The sequence below is a fragment of the Dipodomys ordii genome, unplaced genomic scaffold, assembly GCF_000151885.1.
Source record: "Dipodomys ordii isolate 6190 unplaced genomic scaffold, Dord_2.0 Scaffold56, whole genome shotgun sequence".
Classification (NCBI taxonomy): Eukaryota; Metazoa; Chordata; class Mammalia; order Rodentia; family Heteromyidae; genus Dipodomys; species Dipodomys ordii.
The window spans coordinates 2417161-2441300 of record NW_012267272.1 but is presented as its reverse complement, the minus strand read 5'-3'; the positions used below and the strand labels follow the sequence as shown (position 1 = coordinate 2441300).

General features: G+C 39.6%; 1 protein-coding gene across 1 annotated transcript in view; it reads right to left on the bottom strand.

Moving 5' to 3' along the window:
* Exoc4 (exocyst complex component 4) overlaps nucleotides 1-24140 on the bottom strand; it is a 691471-nt gene that overhangs the window by 132102 nt on the left and 535229 nt on the right. The window contains exon 12 of the mRNA XM_013021696.1: nucleotides 16588-16724. Coding sequence (XP_012877150.1) covers nucleotides 16588-16724 — 137 coding nt within the window. The remainder of the gene's footprint in view (nucleotides 1-16587; nucleotides 16725-24140) is intronic.

Genomic DNA, 24140 nt, shown 5'->3' with positions numbered 1-24140 from the left:
ATCCATTTGGAGTTGATTCTGGTGCAGGGTGATATATAAGGATCTAGCTTTAGTTTTCTACATGTAGTTAACCAATTTTGAGGTCTGGCTTATTTCACTTAGTATGATTTTTCAAAGTCTTTCCATTTCCTTACGAATGGGGCAATGCCATTCTTTCTGATAGAAGTATAGAATTCCATTGTTTATATATACCACATTTTCTTGATCCATTCATCAACTGGGGCATCTGGCTTGGTTCCATGTCTTAGCTATGGGAAAAATAATGCTGCAATGAACACGGTTGTGCTGGTAGCTTTAGTATAAAGTTATAATTTTTTAAAAATCTAATTTGTATTTTAGGAGCAGCAAAGGGGTTGCCTAAATCCATTGACTCCACATTTGTATGTATGTATATGTGTGTATGTATGTATGTATGTATGTATTTTAGGTCTGAGACTAGGACTCAAACTCAGTACATGATGCTTTCACTCACTGGCTGGCACTCTACTAACTGAGCCATGCCTCCATCCCATACAGGGTTAGTTATTTTTTTATGTTTCTTTTACATTTTTATAGGTAGTTAAAATTTAGTCTTAAATCAATTGCAGTAAAAGTTCTAGAGCCAATCTGGTCTGAGGCAGCTCCCCTGGGCCGTGGTATGATTTTTTCTTCACACTCTTTGGCCATACTGAAGCATCTGATATTTTTAGTTGTTATTCTTTTGAAATAAAATTTCTTTGATTTCTACAACATCATTTCCTCCTGAGTCTATTCTTGCTGCTGATGGCTCTTTCCTGTTATACATACTTTAAATAGTGTATTTTGCATGCAATTTCATCTTCTTGCCAGACTTGACCCATCAATATTCTGATTCATAAATTCCTATTTCCATGGCAGCCTTTCTTCTAAGTCTTTGGCTTACATATCCATAGTGTTACTGACAAACTCTATTGCATGGTCTCACCAACAGTTAACATTAAAATAAGTCAACATGGCACATGCATGTAATCCCACACCTGGAAGGACGGGGCAGAAGAATAGCAAGCTCCAGGCTACATAGTGAGTTTTGTTTGAAAAAAAACAAAACAAAATACTTCCCCTCAACCCATCATGAGTTCCTGTCTCAAAACCAGCAAAAAACACCTCCCATCAGTAACAATAACATCCAAACAAAGGTAAAATGATTCAAAAGGAGTTCATTTATTTTCTATGTCTCTCTCCTAACCAAACACCTCATTTCCCCTATTGGAGCCATTCTGTTATTCGAGTCAGGAACAGAGCTATCTTGATCACCCACAGTTACCGCATCCTGCCAACTTCATCTCCTGTCATTTCCTGTCCACCTTCACTGTCATTAACCAATATTTAAGCCCTCATTATTTCTCACTTGGACTTGGCAATGACCTTGTTACTGGGCTTCTTGCCTGGAGTGACATGACCATCAGTCCAACTTACATACCAATCACAAGAGCCGAATTTTTAAGCTACAAACACAATCATGTTATTCCCCTTCTTTGGACTCTTCAGGGATTCTTCATTCTATGTAAGACCAAGGGCAGACTTAGCATGGCAAAAACATGGTTTCTAGCTGGATTTCCTACTGTACTTTCCTGCTTTGTCTCTGTTCAGTTCTCCAGGCCAGGCCACACTTCTGTACACACTAGTTTCACATTCTCTGTAATGAGTATTCCAAAGTTTCTTCATTCAGCTTATTGTTTCTGTATTTCTGTGTTATCACCATTTAAAGAGCCTTTCCCTCATTCTCCTTGCTTGCTTCTACTTATTAAGTATTACTTGGCTCCTTTTTTGCTACTGCAAAGGTCTTCCCTGACCCCAACACTCCATGTTTTCAACCTTGACTGCACATTACTATTACTTGGAAAAGCCCAGCATGGTGGCTAATCTTTGTTACTGTGGAGGCAGAGATGATGAAGATTGTGGTTTGAAGCTAGCCTGGGCAAAAAGTTTAAGATCTCCAGCTCAACCAATAAAAAGTTGGGCACAGTGGTACATATCTGATATCCCGGCTGCATTGGAGGCATAAATAGGAAGATTGCAGTCTAGGTTGATCTAAGTCTAAACAAATGAAAAAAAAAAGACAGAATGAAAAAGGGTCTGAGGTATGGCTCAAGTAGAAGAGTACTTGCCTAGCAAGGAAGGACAAGGTTCTGTGTTCAAATTAGTACTGCCAAAGAATCACTTCAGAGATTGTAATCAACGAGATGCTGAGGCCATACCCAAGACTAAGCAATGAGAATCTCTGTGGTGGCGTTGATGAGTGGCCTGGCCAACAGAAATTTTTTGTTTTCCAGATGACTCAAGGGAAACCACTACCACTACCTTACACAAACCTTCCCCTCACTGGTCCTGCTACATTCTTTCTTGTTTTCTTAGTTAGGATCCCCAAATGGATGAGCTCTCTCAGGGATGTGTTGATTTCTCATTTGTTTTTGTGTCGATCGTGCCTTGTATAATTGGTATCTGCAAGGCAGGTTAAGAATTGAGATAAAAATGAGGCCTCTTAGATTTTAAGAGTCTAGAAAACTTATTGGCTAAAACTGCTTTATTGGGTTTATTTTGCTTCTGGACTGAACAATTCAACCAAATTACAGAACACTGAATGCCTCTATGAATGTAATACAAGTCAGAATAATGAATAATGAATACATGCATGCTTTTTCCCAAATATATTCAACGGAAACAATTCTTGAAGGTAAAAACAAATGAAGCAAAGAGTGGGTGTTGGTGAGCCTCGCTCTTCCACTACACTGATTCTAGGTGGTTGAGTGGCTCATTATTAGAAAACCCTCCTTGAAAACTCTCTGTGAAGAATTCCTGAACTGCCACCCCCTCAACCCCTCCCCACCACTTTAGAAAGGAAACAAACAAAAATCTTTCCTTCCTTCTTGCCATCTACTCACGTCACTGATAGCACCTATGGGTCAGACCTGTCCATCTGCTCACTGTCTTTGTGTATCCTGTGAGTTGTGGTGGCATTTTGAAATGGTTTGTAAAAAAATTAAAAGAAGAATATTTCTAACATGGGGATATGACATAAAATTTCCATTTCAGTCTCTATATCTAGAAAAAACTTTGGCTGGGTGGCTTAATTCCTTGTAGAGCCATGGTACAGGTAAACTCCGCTTCACAAGTTAGAAGCCTAGTTCACTTTACTAGCATTTAAATTTCTGAACCACATGTGGTCTGCCCTGTGGTTCAGGAAATAGTGTGTGTCGGGCAGTGTGAGATGGTAGTGTATATTTCATGGGCTATTATTCTCTATTTGAACAACTGATGAATAAAATACAAGTGAGCTTACTTGGACGCTGTGCTAAAGATTCCCATTTATTTAACTTAGATTTAAAAAATGACTCTAATTACATTAAAACCTAATACTCACTTTACTAAAGAATAGTTATCTTTTTTTTATTGTGAAAATACTGTACAGAGGGGTTACAATTACATGGGCAAGATAATGAGTACATTTCTTATCAAGCATTATAGCCTCCTCCTTTGTTTCCCCTTCCCATCCCTTCCCATCCTCCTCCTGCCCTCTCCAATCCTCCCGCCCCCCCCCCGCCCTGCATGAAAGTTTGTAAAGTACGTTTTCGACATAACGACTTGTACATCTCATTGTTGCAATGGGCCCACCTGTATCCCTATTTAAACGATTTGATTTTCCCCTTCCCCTCCACAAATTATACCGACATCAAATACAGTGAAAGCAGGGGTTATACTGTGGGGGAGGGACATACATGACAACAAAGAAATAATCTTATAAGTGTATTAGAAACAATCGCATGAAAGAAAAAAAAACATTTGAATACATCTATTAGGGTTCATTTAAGAATAGTTATCTTAACTAACTGAAATACTACCTATCTGTACCACTCTAAACAATAAATGCATATCATTCATATCAGAATGAAAAACAATCCCCAAAGCAAATCCAAATAGTCTAACTTACAGTACTGGCATCAATTAGATTATAATCATTCCCCAAGGAACCTTTCCATTCCAGTGGCAAAGTTTTACCCTGACCTCTTCAACCTGTGTAGTGACAATTTATTGTAAGACTGAAAGTTTTTGAAATTTTATGATAAGTATGTAGGAGTATGTAGATTACAAAATTCCAAAAAATATGCAAATAGCTTTTAAAAAATGAGCATTAACTCCCCCTACATCCTTTACTCTTCTTATAGAAGAAGGGTTAATCCTATCAACTAGAACCACAGTCTCCTAATTAATTCACAGCTCACTGGGCCACACAGACAGAGCCATCTGCGAACCTATTTGTACGGGTTCCCAGGAGGAGAAGGAAAATAGGTGTCTCTCCAAAAACAGGTGAGAAGGCTGCCTTGGGAAGGGTCCCACCCTCCAGACACGGCTGAGTGGATTTCATTCAGAAAACATCTGCTGGTGTCAACTGGCTCTGATGAGCACTGCTTCCTCGCTGGAACAGTTGGGAAGCCAAGTGCGCAGGGTCCCTGGACACAGCTGGGGGGCTGAGTCTTTCATTAGGGAAACAACGAGGGGGCAGGTGGGGCTAATTGGATTCAACTGTTTGGTGACAGCAGGGCATGCTGCTGACTTTCCCAGACTGCATCTTTCAGATACTTCAAAAACTAGAAGCCAAGGTAGACACATGTACCCTGTGCAAGGCTGGTCCAAATGAAACTGCACTGGTCAGCGTGGAGTGGGAGTGACAGAGCCCTCAGAAGGCCACGCTGCAACTGCAGCGCAATGTCCAGACAGAAACTGACTGATCGTGACAATTGGGGACACAGAATAAGAGCTGGCATTAATTGCTGAAGAAAATCCAAACCAAACAAACAAAAATCCCTTCACATAAGCTGGACTAGACAGAATACACAGGCCAAAAGTAAAGAACCATCAGCTCTCTCCCATGTGACCATGTGTTTGTCTATCCAGGAATAACAAATTAAACACTTGAAAGCTCTGTAGATTGAGGATGGGAAATGATTTAACAGGACTCTAAGGGGGTAAGATTTGGAATCTGAGATTTTTTTTGGAAGGTAATTCTTGAGTATAATTTAATAAGCATCATTAAATAGAGACGTTCTCATATTTAGAATCATAATTATTTGACATTTAAAAGCCTAACAATTGTACTGTAGCATAGGTAGTGGACCAAAAATTAATATAAAATCTTCCTCAATTGGTAATGATCAGATTTTTTTCTTATGATAAGAAAATTTAAATGTATTCTATGTTTGAATGTCCTCAAGATCTTTATAAAAAGGTATTACACCAAAAAACTGTTTAAATCTTGCTAATCTTATGATTGTATTTAGAATAAAAGTCAAATTATCTGCTTTCAAAATCATTCATGAAGGGTTCTTAATCTTGGCTGCCTAAGATTAAAACACCCAAGAAGCATTTAAAACATTTGAGAAGCCGGGTGCCGGTGACTCTTGCCTGTAATCCTAGCTACTTAAGAGGATGAGATCTGAGGATCGCAGTTCAAAGCCAGCCCAGGCAGGAAAGTAGTGAGACTCTTATCTCCAATAACCCAATAGAAAATCGGAATTGGCGCTGTGGCTCAAGTGGAAGAGTGCTCGCCTTGAGCTGAGGAGCTGAGGGACAGCACCCAAGTCCAGAGTTCAAGCCCCATGATTGACAAAAAACGAAAAACAAACAATAAACAAAAAATTTGAGGGCTGGGAAGGTGGCTCAGTGGTAGAGCGCTTGCCTTGCATGCATGAGACCCTGGGTTCGAGTCCTCAGCACCACATAAACAAAAAAGAAAAAAGCCGGAAGTGGTGCTGTGGCTCAAGTGGTAGAGCGCTAGCCTTGAGCTGATGAGCTGAGGGACAGCGCCCAGGCCCAGAGTTCAGGCCCCATGACCAGACCCCCCCAAAAGTTTTTTTTGAGAAGCATCTAAAAATACAATTATTTTGACTTGGCTATTCAGTGTCCACCTAATTATCATGAGCTTACTCAGCACTCAGTAGCCTGAATTCATATAAACTCTTAAGCTAGTTCCTGTCTCCTACCAGCTTCTTCCTGTCTCCCCACCCCCCACCCCATAGCTCCACATGGTCTTTTCTCACCCTTCAGAATACACCTCAAATATTTCATACTTGCTGAGGTCTTTCTAATTGTCCTTACCCAGAATCTTTGTGATTTTATTCTTAATCACATCATCCTTATTACTGAGAAATCCTATTCTCTCTCCCCATCCTTTAGAATGTAAAATGTGTGAAGGCAACAGCTTGCTTAACTGATTCATTTCTCTACTTAATTCTTAATAAACCATTGAAATATGTACTCAAAATTTTAATTTCTAAATTGTAAGTAGATAAATCACAACTGTATATATTTATGGTCAAAAGCGATGCTATGATTTGTCAATATAATGTGAAGTGACTAAATCAGCTAATCAACCATCATACTCACCATTATAAATATGTATCATTTTTTGGGTAAAAACATGTGACCATGTTGGGCATCAGTGGCTCTTGCCTGTAATCCTAGCTACCCAAGAGGCTGAGATCTGAGGATCACAGTTGAAGGCCAGCCAGGGCAGGAAAGTCCGTGACACTTTTATCTCCAATAAACCACTAGAAAACTGAAAGTGGCTCTGTGGCTCAAGCGGTAGAGTGCTCACCTTGAGCTGAAGAGCTGAGGGACAGTGCCTAGGCCCAGAGTTCAAGTCCCACAACTGAAAAACAAAACTGTATAGAAATGGTAATGTCTGACATGCTGATTTTATATCCTACAAGTTTATCATATTATTTGCTGGTTTTTATAGTTGTTTTTCCTTTTGGTGGTGGTCATTTCATCAATAAGCAGCAACAGTTTTACTTCTTTCTTTCCTATTAGGATTCTTTTCATTTCTTTTCCTTCCCTAATTGCCCAGCAAAGATTTCTTATACAGAAGTGGTGAGAGTGAGCTGCCTGGCCTCATTCCAGATTTTAGAGGAAAGGGCTTTAAATGTTTAATTGTGAGATTCATACAACCATGGGCTTGTAGTATATATATGTTATATATCTCATAATATAGTACATATATACAATGTATATATAAAATACATTATATATATATATATATGTGGCCTTTTTATATATATATTACTGCTATACCTCATTTGTTGAGTGTTTTTACCATGAAGAAATGTTGGGTTTTGTCAAATGCTTAATGCAATGACACGCCGTTTTTGTCCTTGACTTTGTTGTTAATATGATGCATCACATTTATTGATTTGTGAATGCTGATGCATCTTTGCATCCTCGGGATAAATCCCACTTGATCATGGTGGATGATCCTTTTAATATGTTGTGGAATTTAAATGGCTAGTATTTTGTGGGGCATTTTTCTAATTGTCAATTTGTCTATCTGTTTGGAGTATGGTTTCCTTTTCTTGTGATGACCTGGCCTGGCATTAGTATCTGGGTAATGCTGACTTCAGTAATTGCTGAATAAATAAAGTAACAGATTATATGATAAAGTTAAAACACCAAATAGCAGGGAAATAATAAGAAACATAAAAGTATATTTCTTGGGCCATGAGTAATGATCAACATTACCAATGAATTATTTTTAAAGTAAGTAACAAAAATGCCAATAGCAGCTACAATAATCATATTTGCTCACATTCTTCTAAGCACCTTAGTTATACTAACTTTTGATGCAAAAATTCCATGTGGTAGGTATTACCATCATTCCCGTTTGGTAGGTGAAATACATAAAGGTCAAGGAACCTGACTGTGGTCAACTGGTTGGTGAGGAGAGGCGTGAAGCGAGTGCACACCTGCCATCTGCTGTTCTAAAGCTGGTGCTCTTCTCTCCTACACTGTCTCTCTAAACCACGTGAAACATGGTCCTTGCAATTTCTTCTTTAATTCCACTGTCTCTTCTTTGGGCTTCACAGTTTTATAGTCCGATAGATGCTAGTACTACAACTTGCCCCGCTCTGACTTTTGCTGCAGTAGTAACCTTTCTGAACCTGTTTTCTCATCTGTAAGGAGAGAGAACCAATTTCACAGAGTTGTGAGAGACTAGATAAGCTAATGACAACAAAGTCCTATGCACAGTGATTGTGTACTTTGCTGAGTGTTTATTTCTAGTCTAGTCCAGGTCCTTATTACTGTTCATCAAGGTCACTGCAATAGACTCCTATCTGATCTAGGCAGGCTGAATCAGGCAGGAGGAATGAGGACTGGCTGCTAGATGCAGAATGTGTAGAACATGTGGTTAGTGAACCACATCTCTACTGGGCCCGGAGAGCAGCTGAGGTGTCCTGGAAACGTAAAATGAAGGTGTCCCTTGATCAGTTAAACATGAGTGAGGCTTATATAGCGACTCCAGAGTAGATGTTGGAAATAATCATGTGGAAAAAAATCTGAGCAACTTACTTGTGAAGCTAAGAGTTCACAGAGTGATTTCTAATGAGTGACACACTTGAGACTTGCTTTGGGGAACATTATAAAACCATACTTGCCCAGGACTCACTCTCAGTGGACCTAATGTGGTAAACCTAGAATGTGTGTCTTAATATTTCCCCTAACAACTCTAAATGTGAACTGACAGCTCAAAAGCAGTGTTCTAGAGAGAGTAGCACATGCAAACTAATAAGCAATCAAATAACACACACACACACACACACACACACACACACACACACACAAATTAACCTGACGTACAATAGGATAAACATCAGAAGAGTTAAATGAAATAAATACCAGATGAGTATCATGAAAGCTCACTTGCTAAATGACTTCTATGAAACAAATACTATGCATATTTTATAGTGTCCATTTGTATCTAGCCACTACTTAACATAAATGAGTATGTTATCTATATAGTATGTATATGATATACCCCCCTTTATCTATTCCTGCCTAACCACATTCACAATTATCAATTTCCCCACACACATTGTATGCATAAATGGTACACCACGGTTTGCTCATTGTGTTCAGTTTTCTCATTCATTCATCAGTCACAGTAAGAGCCAACACAGCTCCCTGCTAGACCTGTTTTCTGCCATGAGAGATCACAGGTGTATCCAGCCCCATCCTCCAGCATTGGGCACTAAGCCTATGGCCTTGGGCATGGTAGGCAAGCCCTGGCCCCCCCCAGACCAAGAGCACATTCCACTTGCTCTTCACACTCCAGATTGCTCTCTTGCTCCTCTAGGAAGAGAAGGTGAGGCAGGAAGAGATCAGGAAAATGAGGCATGGAAGACAGCTGCCAGGAATTCAGGGACAGACACTGTATTAATGAATAGCTTGTTCTAAAGCACAGAAGCACTATTTTTGCTGTCTTACTTTCTTTACTATGCTGCAATATTTAGTGAAAAGAAAAAAAATCACAAAGGAAAAGAACAGCTCTCTTCCAACTGACCTTGCTCACACGTCTAGCTGATGAGCATGCTTGAAGTGGAGCAAAAAGAGACATGTATCCTATGAAAATGATTCCTTATTTCTCACAAATGTGAGAAATGAGTTTATCTCAGGGATGAGCACCTGTCTTGAAAGTTTGTGTGACAGATCCATCCTTAGTCTGGAGAGAAGTCTACACATCAGTGACTCAAGACTGAGCAAAATCAGGGACCCAAGTTCAGCAGTCCAATCTTGAGGTCTCTGGTTCCAGTTGATGAAACAATGTTACAGCAAGAATGACAAAACATGCCAGGTTTTTGAACAAAGGAAAGCACTTACCCTAAGGTGAGTTTAAGCCAAACCCCAACCCACTTTTCTATCATAAATACCTGAGAAATTAGAGCACCCATTGCACCTGCTCTCAGAGGGGTGGGACCCATGTCTGGATTGGGGCCTATAGCTTTCCTTTGCTTTGTAAGGGATGTTTTCAGTCTCTACCTTGATGCATTCTTACATTCTTTTCTGTAACAACATCAAGAACTTATATCCCAGGGCCAGGCTCTTCCTGTCTTTGGAGATGTCCTCCCCAAAGCATCCTCCACCCCATCCGCCCCCCAGTAATAGGCTGTTACCCCCCCCCAATATGCTGTGTCTCATCAATGGAGCCTCCAGAGAAGAACAGAGGTTTGTTTGTATTCTCTAACAGGCCTAACTATGTTTTGTGGAGATTTTTGGGGGGTGGGGTAGGAGAGGGTCCCTACCAGCCCCTGAAACAAACTGAACTAAATTAGAACAGAAACTTCATAAAACTGATTTCCATTCATTAAATTACTACTTGTCTACACTTGAGCTGCTGTTTCTATCTTGGGACAAGGAGGACAAGCAAGAGGAGAGACGTGTTCAGCCTGGAAGTGGCAGTACAAACCAACTGCCTGACTGCTAATGCAGTGCACTGCAAAACTCACAGCTGCATTTCCCTTTAAGCATTGAGGGGTGTGACTAATTAAAGAAAAGACTTCTAGCCCTAGTCTTCCTTTTAGGAAACTTCTGTAGCTAAAGCATGCCATGTGACATGGTGATATCATCACAGGGCATAATCCTTTTCTGCACAGTGAAGTGCTTGAAGAAAGGTGAGATGTTTCTAACCTTTCCTCAGATCTCTAACTAAACACACAGCAGTGGCTCAGGTCCTCATGGAAAATGTGGATGATAAACTGGTTTCAGCAGAGGGCATTGTGAGATTGTGGATTTGATCATTTCTGCGAAAGATTTCTGCTGAGAATCATGTGGGAGAAAATTGAGTTGCAGTGTTTCCCCACACCCTTCCTCCTTCCCCGATGTTATATCATTTTGGATCATTTGAATTGTATGTGGATTTCTATTTAAGTCAGTCATTTGCTGGCAGCAAAACTAGAACATTTCCTGTTTTTCCTCTCACTGTAATCAGGATTTGGCTGTCCAAATTAGGACTGCCCTAATTACTCCTCAGCAGGTGCCAATCTGGGGGAGGGCAATAAACGGAAGAGAGGAAGTGAGGACAGTTTGCATCTTCAGACTCACAACAAAAACACTTTTCCCCCTGAACCTGAAAAATCTGATTACACAACAGGCAAGATGCCCCAAGAGGCTATACACTTTGTGTGTGTGTGTGTGTGTGTGTGTGTGTGTCTATGTATGCATTGCTATATAATAAGCACAAAGATGGTTTTTTTACAGCCGGGAGCCTGTGGCTCACACCTGTAATCCTAGCTACTCAGGAGGCTGAGACTGAGAGTAGTGGTTCAAAGCAGCCTGGGTAGAAAAGTCCGTGAGACTCATATCTCCAATAAACCACCAGAAAAATAGAAGTGGCGCTGTGGCTCAAGTGGTAAAGTGCTAGCCTTGAGCTGATAGAGCTGAGGAACAGCGCCTAGCCCAGAGTTCAAGTCCCAGGACCAACCAAAAATACTTATTACCCTTTAAAGCATCAGAGAATTGATTTCTCAACCTAGAGATTAGTTCAGGCTAGACCTGTAATTCAGCAACCATGGTAATGGTAAATCCCTTCCAGACAGTTCCCAGTAAGAGGAATAGAGATGGGTACTAAGAAGTGGTCACTACTCCTGAGACTTTGGCCAGGGGACATATCAAAGTGGTCCAGTCTCTTGAGGGTAAAGAATCCAGATAGTTCTGATGACTACAACGTGCCAAGAACCAAAAATAGTTGGCTGTGTTCCAGAAGAGGTTTAACAAGGTAGTCACAGGTTTCCCATGAAACACAAATGCACCAAAATATCTAGGTAGGACGGAACACAATAAACAAACTATTCTTGTTTCTGCCTAAACTCTAGTTATGCATAGATCTCACCCCTTTGACAACAAGAACCCAAAAAACATCTTCAGCCAAAAACACAGCTTCTGCCATTCCCTCTGTCTGTTTCCTATATGAGCAGATTTTTCTCTCTCCTAAATTGTTTTCTTCAAACACAGGTATGCACTTATTTCTCCTCTTTAAAAAATGACACATCAACTAACAGGAAAGCCACTATGTGACCTCACTTTTCCAGCTACTACTCCATTTTTCGCTCCTTTGCAGCAAAACACACTGCAGAAGTTCCTTGACTTCCATTTTCTCTTTTCAGTCCACACCAGTCTAGTTTTCAGTCCTCCACAGAATCAGCTCTTGTGACAGTCACCAAACACTGCCATACCGGAAGTTTAACACCCCATCCTTGATTAGTTCTAGAGATGACCTACTAGCAGCCCTTTACCCAGCTGACCACCTGCCCCTTCCTTTACTACAGTTCCAACAACATCACATTCTCCTGATTTTCCTCCTACTTCACTGCTTGCTGGTTTCATCTGGTAAACTTCTGAAAGTCTGTGGTTCTCTTTTGCCTCAATGTACATTCATCCCATAGATATTCCATCAACTACCATTCATAGGTTGATGGCTGAGCCTTTTTCTTCTGACGCATGCATCCAACTCTTTACTCTCAGTCTCCATGTGGACGTTTAATAGATACTCCAAATTTAATTCCTGTTCTGCCTGCCTTAGGCCCACAACTTTATCTTTTCTCTTTAAATAAAAAAAAAAATAGAGCTGGGGGCTGGTGACTCATGCCTATAATCCTAGCTACTCAGGAGGCTGAGATCTGAGGATGGTGGTTTGAAAGCAGCTAGGGTAGGAAAGTCAGTTGAGACTCTCATCTTGAATAAACTACTCAGAAAAAGCTAGAAGTGACACTGTGGCTCAAGTGGTAGAGTCTAGCCTTGAGAGAAAGAATCTCAGGGACAGCACCCAGGCCTTGAATTCAAGCCTCAGGACTGGTACCAAAAAAGAAAAATAAGTAAATAAATATATAAATAAATGAAGAAAGAATACTACTTCTTCTTCTTTTTTTTTTGTGGGTCATCGGGCCTGAACTCTAGCCTTGGGCGCTGTCCCTCAGCTCTCCAGTTCAAGGCTAGCACTCTACCACCTGAGCCACAGTGCCATTTCTGGCTTTTTCCTGCTTATGAGGTTCTGAGGAATCAAACCCAGGGCCTCATGCATGCAAGGCAAGTGCTCTACCACTGAGCCACCTTCCCAGCCCCAGAAAGAATACTTCTAAGAGTCACTTTTCTTTGACACCTCAAACCTCTGGAGGTTTGAACTGAGACCCTTTCAGCTGCTATGCTAGCACCCTATCACTTGAATCATGCCTCCAGTCTTGCTTTTTGCTGGCTATTTTAGAGATGCAGTCTAGTGAACATTTCTTTCTGGGCTGCCTTTGAGGTGCCTCAACCTCCTGAGTAGCTAGGATTACAGGTTTGAGCCCTGGGTACCCTGCTTGATACCTTTCTTTAATATAGCATATTCAATTTGGCAGGGAATTCTATTGTCTATCACTTCAAACCATGGTCGATAATCAGTCAGTGGTTTCCGTCTCTGCTGCTACCCACAGTGTGAGCTGCCTTCACGTCTCATCTAATTACTGTGGCAACTCTTAACTGGGACTCCTGTTTCCAATGCTTATATTTTAAGGTTCTTTTGGGTGGTTTTGTGCTTTTCCAATGCTTATATTTTAAGGTTCTTTTGGGTGGTTTTGTGCTTTTCTTAGCACCATCCTTGCAGTTGCCCATTTGACTCAGAGCAGCCCTTAGCACCCTTGTTTCTTCTTGGCCATTCTCTAGTCCCAGACATGTCCTGGCCATGTGAGTCAACCATGATGGCTGTCCTGTGTTCTTGAAGGGTGGCATGCAAAGTCTCGCCTTAGGCTTTGGCTCTTGGCCAGGCCATTCTGTGCCCACATATCTTCCCTAACTCTCCCAATACGTTTTACCTCAGAGCTCAACTCTACAAGGCCTTCTTGAGACACACACTGTATTTAATACATTACAGTCTCCTTCTCTCACATCCCTGAGTTACCTACTCTACTCTATAGATCTTTTACCCATAGTACTTACCTTCTAAAGTCCATTATCTATTAACTAACGCTTAAAAATGAATATGTATATTCCATGAAGACAGATATTTAATTTATTTGGTTGGTTGCTCAATCTATGAACTCTTATATAAGTATTCCATAAACATAAACTCTTATCTCCAATAAACCACCAGAAAACTGGAAGTGGCACTATAGCTCAAGTGGTAGAGCACTAGTCTTGAGCTGAAGGACAGTGCTCAGGCCCAGAGTTCAAGCCCCATAATCGACAAAAAACGAAACAAAACAACAACAACAACAACAAACCATTTGTTGAATAAATGAAATCCTAGAACTCAAGTAAATGAATGCTTTCAAGGACATGATGAACAAGTATGTTAGCCCTAAGATCAAGAATGTTTTGACAGATTTAATAAATGTAGGAAATTTTTCTGAGATGCTGAAATAATGGGAGGGACTGAGCAATGTTCTTGGGAGGGGCTAGGGTTTGGTCTCAAGGTCTTGCTCTGCCAAAGCTGGCCTCTCTTCTCACTCCAGCCATTGCCTCTAGCCCTGCTCCTGGATGGTTTACTGGGCTGTCCTTGAACTTCAATCCTCCAAATCACAAAAGTTGAATAGCTAGGATTAACAGTTATGAGGCCTGGGCACCTGTGTTCCTTCTCACATTTATTTATTTAGCCAGTCATGGGGCTTGAACTCAGAATCTGGGTGCTGTCCCTGAGCTTTTTTGATCAAGCCTAGCACTCTCACTTTGAGCCACAGTACCACTTCTGGTTTTCTGGTGGTTAATTGGAAATAAGAGTCTCACAGACTTTCCAGCCCCGGGTGGCTTTGAACTGCGATCCTCAGATCACAGCCTTCTGAGATCTCAGCCTGCTGAGTAGCTAGGATTACAGGTGTGAGCCACTGGCATCTGGCTTCCTTCTCACAGTTTATATGTCATGCTTAATTGTTTTTAATAGGAATTTAAATTGCAAAAGACATGTCATAATTTTTGGTATATTGTAAGTATTGAAGCTATAAAATGTTAAAAATATACCCAGTCATCTGGCAGAAATATTACAGGGTCTCACTTATTTACAAAAATCTAAAACAGTCAAATGCATACAAGTGGGGAAGGAAGACAGCAGAAGCTGGGGTAGGCTGAGACAGAAGATGACAGGCCAAAGGTAGGTACAGAGTTTCAGTTAAAAGAAATATGTTTGGGTAGTTATTACACAGCATGGTGCCTCTAATTAACAGTAATGTAATATGTATTTGTAAATCGCTAAGGCTAAGAGTAGATGTTAAATGTTCACATCACACAAGAAAAGCTATGTGAGGTAATGTCAATTAGCCTGATTTAATCATTTCATGATAAATGATTATAACATACACACCTACACGCATGAAAAAGCTCATCTGTAACATGTGGATATTTTCCCTTTTTCTCATTGAATTGCTATTTGTATTTTACATCCTTACTGAATTGTATTCTAATGGAATAAATTTTTATTCTTGACAGTCTTTTATTGATTATTGTATGTACTTTTATATAAAACCCATTTATATAAATTCAAATCTAAAAACATATGGCTAAGTTGCAGAAGTGAATTTTAACTTTTTAAAATTACTATTGAAATTATTTAACATATAGTTGATTGTAACGCTTATATGCGTGACTTTAACGTAAATTAATTTTTTGGTGAATAATCATGGAACACAAAAGCGAACTGTTATTAGGAGTGCATCTCAATGGGATGGTTGGGCTTCTCTTCTTTAATTGCCCCTTGTGACTATATATAAATATTCCTTGTTGGAGGAGGGCAAACATTAATCTACATTGTATCACTCTACTGGATTAATCTTCCTAAACACTGCTTCCTGTCTCATTTGGCATGACTCATTATCTACACTGAAATTTCCAAGTCTTGTTTTTTAAGATCCTTCATTGATTGGTATTGTTTTTCCTAGACAACATCCTCCCCTATGACGGTCTACCAGGTTTGTATTCCAGTCAAACTTTCCCCTCACTACTCTCTCTCCACACACTGGGCCACGGAGGTGGTGCCTGCCCTTCCATGGCACAGTGCCTGGGTTTATTCTCTCCACTTCTGTGTCTCCTGCCCAGCACGCAGCTCACCTTCTGCAAAGCATATCTGAATGCTACCACTCTATCTCTGATTTCTTCCTGTTTTTTCTTTTCTTTGTTCTGACCTTATAGTCTTTATTGTATGTATGAGTTATGTACTGAGCCTTACTCCTCTATCATTAATTGTATATCACATATAATTTAATCTTACTGTACATGCTTTTCTCCTGTAATTGTTTCATGTCTTCTCAGCCGTAATTTGTTTCTATTATCTGCTTTGCTATGAGAAGTAGTATGATCTTTCCCATAAGCCTAGAGATTTTTTGCACTGACAGGAATCAGAAGGCTAACAGTTTTCAAGCTCATAACATTGATTTTTTTTTTCATTTCTACTGATGCTGAAAAGAGGTAGACTGACCTTTTTTGTGACAATAAGGAGGCTATAGATCAAATACCTGGAAGACTATATTTGTAAGAATGGGATAGAAGCACTTTATAGATTAAGATTTTCAAATGGCTTTCACCCACCAACTGAGCTAATCAAGATCTGGACTTTCCTGGAGGAAGACAATTCTTCCAATTCTTGGTTTCCAGAAAATCAACAGCTACCAAATGGCAGTCTCAAGTATCTGTCCTTTCAGTCTCGATTTCTCTGATGCCTGTTCTTGCCAGGCCCCCTGACAAATCTAGGAACACTCTTTTTCTATAATGGGGAAAGTCAGTCACCTATCAGAACCACCACCATGTTTCACAGAGACTGCTTAATCCCCCAAGGAGCTCTACCTGTAGGCCGCAGAGCAGGTATCCTTGTACTCCTGGAGCTTCACACACACCATGTTGAGGAACTGGTCCGAATATGCACTCAAGTCATGCATCAGGTTCATGAGGTCTTGCACTGTCTTCTCCACAATGATTGTGCTCTGGAAATGAACAAAAGCAAACAAGGGGACAGAGAACTCATGAGAACATTATACCCAGGAAATGTGTAGAATAAGAAGGACAGAGAAAGATGTAACAATTCAAGACATTGAAGCTTTCCTAAGGGATATGACAACTAAAGATGTGTACTATATTCAACCACCAAATAAATACCTTACATGCTGCTCCTTCCCAAGATATGAGAATGACCTAGGATAAAAACTTTTCAAACTGAGGTCACACAGAATCCTTGAGATTTATAAGGTATTTCTGTAGCTTCTTTTCTCCTCCTCTTCTCTTCCCTTCCTTCCTCTCCTTCCTTCCTTTTCTCTTCCTCTCTTATGATGCTAGGATCAACCCAGGGATCGGCATATGCTACACATGCAAGGTAAGCATTCTATCACAGAACTGCTCATTCTATTAGTGCTCTTGTTCATTTATAGTTTTGATACAGGGTCTCAAGACCAGCTCAAGTTGGTCTTAAACTCACGGTCTCCATGCCTGAGCCTCTCAAGTGCTAGGAGTAACCACACAAATGACTATGCTGATGCTTCTCAATGGCTCTTAAGAAAAAAATAAAAACAACAACATTGGAAGCCTTAATATAGAGCTGTGCTTTGCAGATAGGAACAACCAAATGGCAAGCATCATACAAAGAAAAATTCTTTCATGATAGTTTTATTCCAAAACTATCTATTAGGAACACATCTAGAATATGTATTGTAGCTTTGCACATACACAACATATTATCTCACTTGAAATTCACATACTCTCAAAATTACCATGAACGTTTTAGGACTCTTAGGCATGTGAGGGTACATGCTTTAACCCAGACTTCTAAAAACTCTTACCTACCAGGTAGATCCCATAATCATTCTCCATTAAGATGGTGAGTAGGCTTAGAACACAAAACACAAAGCAAGAGCCTCAGGCTTTGCTCTTTTCACCACTGTCTGTCTTAGAATGAGGCCTGAGTTCCCCAGCCCACAGTTCCATCATTTTCTTAGGCCACCAGTCATAGTATTTTGCATTTTTGTTAGTCGACTGTCTATGATTGTAAAAAAAATAAAAGTAACTGAGATAATCAACTCATGAAGAGAAAAGTTTTATTTTGGCTTACCAGTCCTGTTGTTTTAGGCCATGGCAAGACAGAAATGTTGGGCCTAACCAAATTGCTCAACTCATGGCCCTGGAGGGAAAGAAGATGTCTCCAAGGGCTTAAAGACTTCCCACTAGGCCCCACTTCTTCCACCATCCATAGCTCCCAATAGCATCTCTTTGGGGAACAGCCTTAAACACACAGCCATGGGGAGGTGGGGGAGAGGGGCTACAATAGCAGTAGCCAGCAGAGTGCAGTCTCAGACTTATTTTAAAACTGAATTAAAATACTATCCAGAGGGAAAAATAATAAGCCTATGTTAAAGCTAGATACAGAAAGCATAAGGCAACAAATCAGTTTTGTATCTGAAAAGAGGCATATTCAATAAACTCTAAAGCTTTGATTAAGAAAAGACTGAGTTGTTTAAACCATTAGTTCATCCCTATTTCAAAAGGAGAAGCATTACACTGGAGTAAATATTAATCACATGCTTAGCAGTTTGGAGTCCTTCGATCAGCATCTAGTGTGTTGCATATTTATCTGTATAAAATTACACAGACTATAGCAGATCTAGCCATAAAAGCAAACATTAAACATACTTTTCAGGCTGACAGTGACCTATGAAAGAATCAAAGACATTTTATTTTGCTTCAATACAGGCTATGGATGGGCCACAGAACTTAGGCAATTTTTTTTTCCTGAAAAATAAAATGGACAAAAGCTTTTTTTTTTTTTTTAAAAAATAACACCACAAAGGATTAGCTTGGATTATGAGTGACATTTGCATTTTTATTCAAGTTTGTTAGGTTGTAGAGGTTTCTGTCTTCTTTTCCTTCCTTCTCTTCTAGCTCCAGTACAATAATTAGAAGGAGGGAAGGAGGTAGCATTATATTCTGTAAGGCAAACCTCACAGGAAACCAAATTACAGTCTCTATAGAATCCCCACAAGTTCAACTTCCTTTTCTGTATTGATTTTAAGATTAAAGCACTGCAGCTTCACCCTGATCTATAATCCTATTCCTCTGTATTTGTGTGTGAGTGACAGGAATTGATTCTGCCCAGCTATATGTCCCCACGTTACGAAGAATCTAAAATCCTCATCCTGATTCAGAACGCAGTCTATCCTACAACATGTGGACAGTAATTAAAGAAGGAGAGGAGAGTTCAGACATCCTAACAAAGCCTGCCTCAAATCTAAAGCACTGGGAGGAGATGAGCTGGGAGAATGTATGGAGGATGAGGAGAAAGGGCCTGGTTCTATTTCCAATGACACTACTGATAATCATCTCTGAGGCCATTTTGGTAGCCTCTTCCTTTCTAATGACTGCAATAAGGCCACTAATAGCAGAGGATAATTGGCTCACACCCCTTTTGTAGCCCTCATGACTCATGTGTTCAGTTTGTGTGTTGCTTTTTTGTAGAACTGCTCTCCCGCCATGGCAGCGTCTAGCCTTCTGCATGAGATGTCTACTTCTCAAGAGGGCCAGGGAATGTCATTTTCTTTTTGGCCATCTCCTATCTTCCCCTTTCTCCGTTTGTTTATACTTTCTCAGGATCTTTAGGATAACCTGGATCATTGAGGAACGTTAATATACAAAAATAAACCTCTCTCTGAGTGTCACTTATTTGACAGATGTCTTTGCATTTTGAAATCTCCCTGGGTGAAGGAGATTTGCTCCATTTACTGCAGCGCTTTGGGGGAACAAGAATGGGGCTGAGGGCATATGGAGGGGAAGGGATGACTGCAAACACCCCACTCTATCCCCTGGAGGTTAAGGTTTGGGAATGAACAGGAAGTATCAGCAGGAAATGATTAGAACGGCACAGTTTAATTCTAACCGTTGTGCTCAACACAGCGCCCATGCGATGCTGTATGATTACATACAATTTTCCAGCTATTTGGTTGGTTTACCTTGTCATGGTTGTACTTTGGGTAATCAATCACTACATTCTCTTCAAGGAAAATGACACTGCAGTTTGCAAAATGATGAGAATTTTTTTTTACAAGAAAGAAAAAAAAACATTCTTATTTTTCAAGGATTTATTATAGTTTCCAAATCAGTGATTCTGACAGATAAATGCTGAAAACATGAAATTTGTAACAAGGTCTTATCTATTTTTTTAAAAATTTATTTGGTCCCTTCAGCATTACAAATGATTTACTGACTCATTACTAATTTTGAAGTTTGCCAATGCTGAAAATAAGGACTCCATAATATGCAAAACTTTGATTTCATGCATTATATTTTCTATTAAGCACATTAAAATGACTGATATTCGTTTAGATGTAACTCAATTTGTATTTCTTGCAAACTATTAGCAGGTAATAAAGTTTGAGGATGACATAAAAAGTGAGGGGGAGTTAAATCTCAGGATAGCCAATGCCATATAAAAATTACTATAAATACATAAATGAGTAGATTTTTATTTCAGGGATATAATAGCAACAAGAAAAGCATCTTTTTGGTTCTGTACTTTAAAAAAATTAGTGAAGGGCTAATGGTGTAACCTGAGTGCTTGCCTAGAATGCACCAGGCCTTGGGTTTGGTCCCCAGTACCACAAAAACAAATGAAGATGATTTGATCTTTTGAGATCGAGTCCAAGGTTTGCCAAAATGATACTAATATAAAGATGGTTCTAAATTAAAATAATTTAGAAAAAACGGTAAGTTAAAGAAAACGGAAATGGTTTCTGTCCTAGAAGACTGAAAATCTTTAATATGCTAAGGACACTGTGAATCTGAAAGAGGTAGCTATAATAGTCACTGTTCCCATTAACTACTGAAATGAAACAAAATGCAGCGCTTTTTTTTGTTGTTGTTGTTGTTTGGTACTGGTAACTTGTTTTTAACTCTGAGACAAATGTTCTTTCCGGACTTTCTTACTTGGTTGGTGCTCTACCACTTGAGCCTCATCTCTAGTCTGGTATTTTGCTAGTTAATTAGAAATGGAGTCTCACAGACTTTCCTGTCCAGAATGGCACTGAACCATGATCCTGCAAGTCTAGGCCTCCTGAGCCACTCAAGCATGAGCTTTGGGTGTCTAGTCATAGTTCATCTTTTTTATATCAATTGAAATAGTGTTTCCAAAACATGGTTTGGGAAAGTTCCATGTACCTCTGGTATCAGTATTACTAATACTGAAGACCAGTGATACCCTTGGGAAACATAAACAGCACTGGCAGAAATGAGGAGAGCTCGGGGTTATCCCATCTCTCCATACTCTTCCCTGAATAGCAATCCTGGTAAGCTGTGGGCCTGGCTGCCTTCCTGTCTTTCTCTGTAGCTCCAATGAGCATGCTCGACCTTGCTCCAACCAAATTATGTGACTTGACATTCCTTGCAAGTACCAGGCCAATCCCTGCTTCCGTGCCTTGGTGCCTCCTCATCACCTTGCCTGGAATGTTCTTCCTACCTCACACTACTCATTTTTGCAGCAACACAAAGGTTAGCCTTATCAATGCAAATGTCTTTCTGGGCTCCAAACTCCCTTACTAAAGGATTTTAGCCTTGGCCCTAGATAGGGTGTGGTAATCACTGGTTTATTTGGCTTTCTCTTCCACAAGACTACATTCCTTTGACCAGTGACCATATCTCAAATCCTCAATACCTAGCCAGGAGTCAGACACATTACAGATTCTCTATAAATGCTTATTAACTGAGTTAATGTATAGCACATTGAGACAGAGTAAAAAGTCAAATATACAATTATAATGTTTAGCAGGGGTCACAAAACTGATTTGACAAAGTGGAGTCAGACCACAGCCCTCTTGTTAGTACAATTACTGTATCTTAGTTCTCAAGATTCTAAGGACTGAACATTTATTGTGGGATAATATCTTACATATGTCTATAAAAAATGCTCCTGATCGTATTGTTTTATAGTTTGTCTACCAATAACCATATTGCTATTTTAAAAGTTTTAAGACATAAATTTGTGATAAAAAACAACTTTTGTATGGAGAATGAGGTCTAAATGAATAATGAACATATAGCAGTATTGTTGACTACCAACAGATTAGAACTGTTTTAGAGAGGATGAAAGGGGAATTTAACTAATTAAAAAATATATGTTAAATAAATAGCTTCTCTGTGTTAAATATTATGTGATCTATAGGAAGCCTAATAAGAGTCTTACTCTCCAACAACCTTAGATGACTAGACAAGTTCATAGATCAGTGCTACATTAACATCAGTGCTACATTAACATTACACAGTAGAGGCACAGGAAATGAAAGAGTGAATGGGACTGGGGTCAGTAACTGGAGAGAGTGGTGAGAAACAGAAATCTACAACTGACTTGAGTCCTAAAAGGCAAATAGTGATTTACAGGCTGAACAAGGTTGAAAGAGAAATACGTCAGGTCAACAGAGCAAACGAACAGGAAACTGTATGGAATCCAGGGAATTTCAAGTAGTTGTTTGAATCTGGGGTGAAGGGTGTGTGTGAGAGACAGTGAGCTGAGAAAGGCATCATACATTAATCTTGTCAGAACATATATACCTATATACAGGCCTGAACACTTTTAATTCCTTCTTTTCCAGAAAGAAATTATAATTAATCCAATTTGATGTCACTAATCACTAGATGACCCATTTCAAGTACAGAAGATAATTTCAGAAAGGTGTACTGTTCAGAAGAGATGAATATAATTATATATTAGAGAAGGAAAACCATTCTGAGGCTCTTCATCAGGCTAAAAAAAGGGCGAGGTAGGCTATGTAAAACAGGTTGAGAAGAAAAGGCAGTATAAGAGATTATAACATTTGTTTGCCCATTGAAAACTTAGAAATGCATGGCAAATAAATTATCAATTATATATTTTAACCATTTTGGGGAGAGGTCATTAATGGTTGAGTAAAAGCTACGTCTAGCATTTCTTACTAGTAGAGTTAACTTTCTCTCTGTCTGTGTCTGTCTGTCTGTCTGTCTCTTTCTCTCTCTCTGTTGGTACTGGGGTTTTCACTTAGGGCCTTGGTCTTGATAGGCAGGCACTTTACCACATGAGCCATGCTCCAACCACATTTAGAATATGGGTAATTTTCAGATAGAGTTTCATGGTTCTTCCTTGGGGTTAGCTTCAGACATTCCCTTCACATAGCTACAATTATAGATACATAACCCCATACCTGGCTTGTTTGATGAGATGGGGTCTCAACTACTTGTTTTTCCTAGGCTGGCCTTGAACAGTAAAATCAGATCTTCCTAAGTAGCTGGGATTATAGGTATGAGCTACTGAACCCTGACAACATTGGGTTTTTTATGAGATTTGAAGCTTTGAGATTTTATATTCCAAACAAAACAACAGAAAGCCAGTCTACAATACTTGTATGTAATTAGACTCTGAGATCCCGGGGGGGGGGGGTTCTTTCTCTAGCTGATATTAGGCACTAACAAAAAAAAAAATCTACAGGCATTTATATTTCAAATCAATGGAACTCTGTATCCTAGACCAAAGGATACCCTGGACAAATCTGACCAAGTCTAGAAACAAAGTGAGACATATGCCTTAAAACAATATTCAACAATATTCAAAGAATGGTAGCAAAATTCAGCACTTGGCAATGTAACAATAAAACCATATGTCCTGCCTCCAAAATACATAACAAGGAGAAAAATCAGTTAAAAGAAATAGACCAAGAAATGACATGGATAACAGAACCAGCCAACATGATTCTATGTAAAAACAACAACAACAACAACAACAAAACATAAAAAGAAAGCCAGTGCTCATGGATCATACCTGCAATCCCACTACTTAGGAGGCTGAGATCTGAGGATCACAGTTCAGAAACAGCCCAGGCAGGAAAGTCCATGAGACTTTTATCTCCATTTATCACCAAAATGTTGGAAGTACAGCTGTGGCTCAAGTGGTGAACACTAGCTATGAGTGATAAAAAAGCTCAGGGGCAAGAGACAGGCCCTGAGGTTAAGTCCCAGAACTAGCACATACACGTGCACACACACACAGGCGTGTGCATGCACACACACACACTCTTAATGAGAAAAAACCCCCACATGAATATAAGAATAATTGAAATGGAAAACAGCAATAGAAACCACTCAAGATAACACACAAATGGGAATAAAAAGAGATGGGAAACCAAAAGTGTCAATGAATTATAAGACAATATCAAGCCACTAATATGTAACTGGAATTCCTGAAGAAACAAAGAAAATATAATGAGATGCAGTGGCTATAGACTTTTCAAATTTGATGAAAAGTACAGGGCCACAGCTCCAAACAGGCAGCCAGCATAACAGCAAGAGAAGTTGCTGAAAACCAGTGGTAAAAGATTAAAAACGAGGAGGAGGGGGAG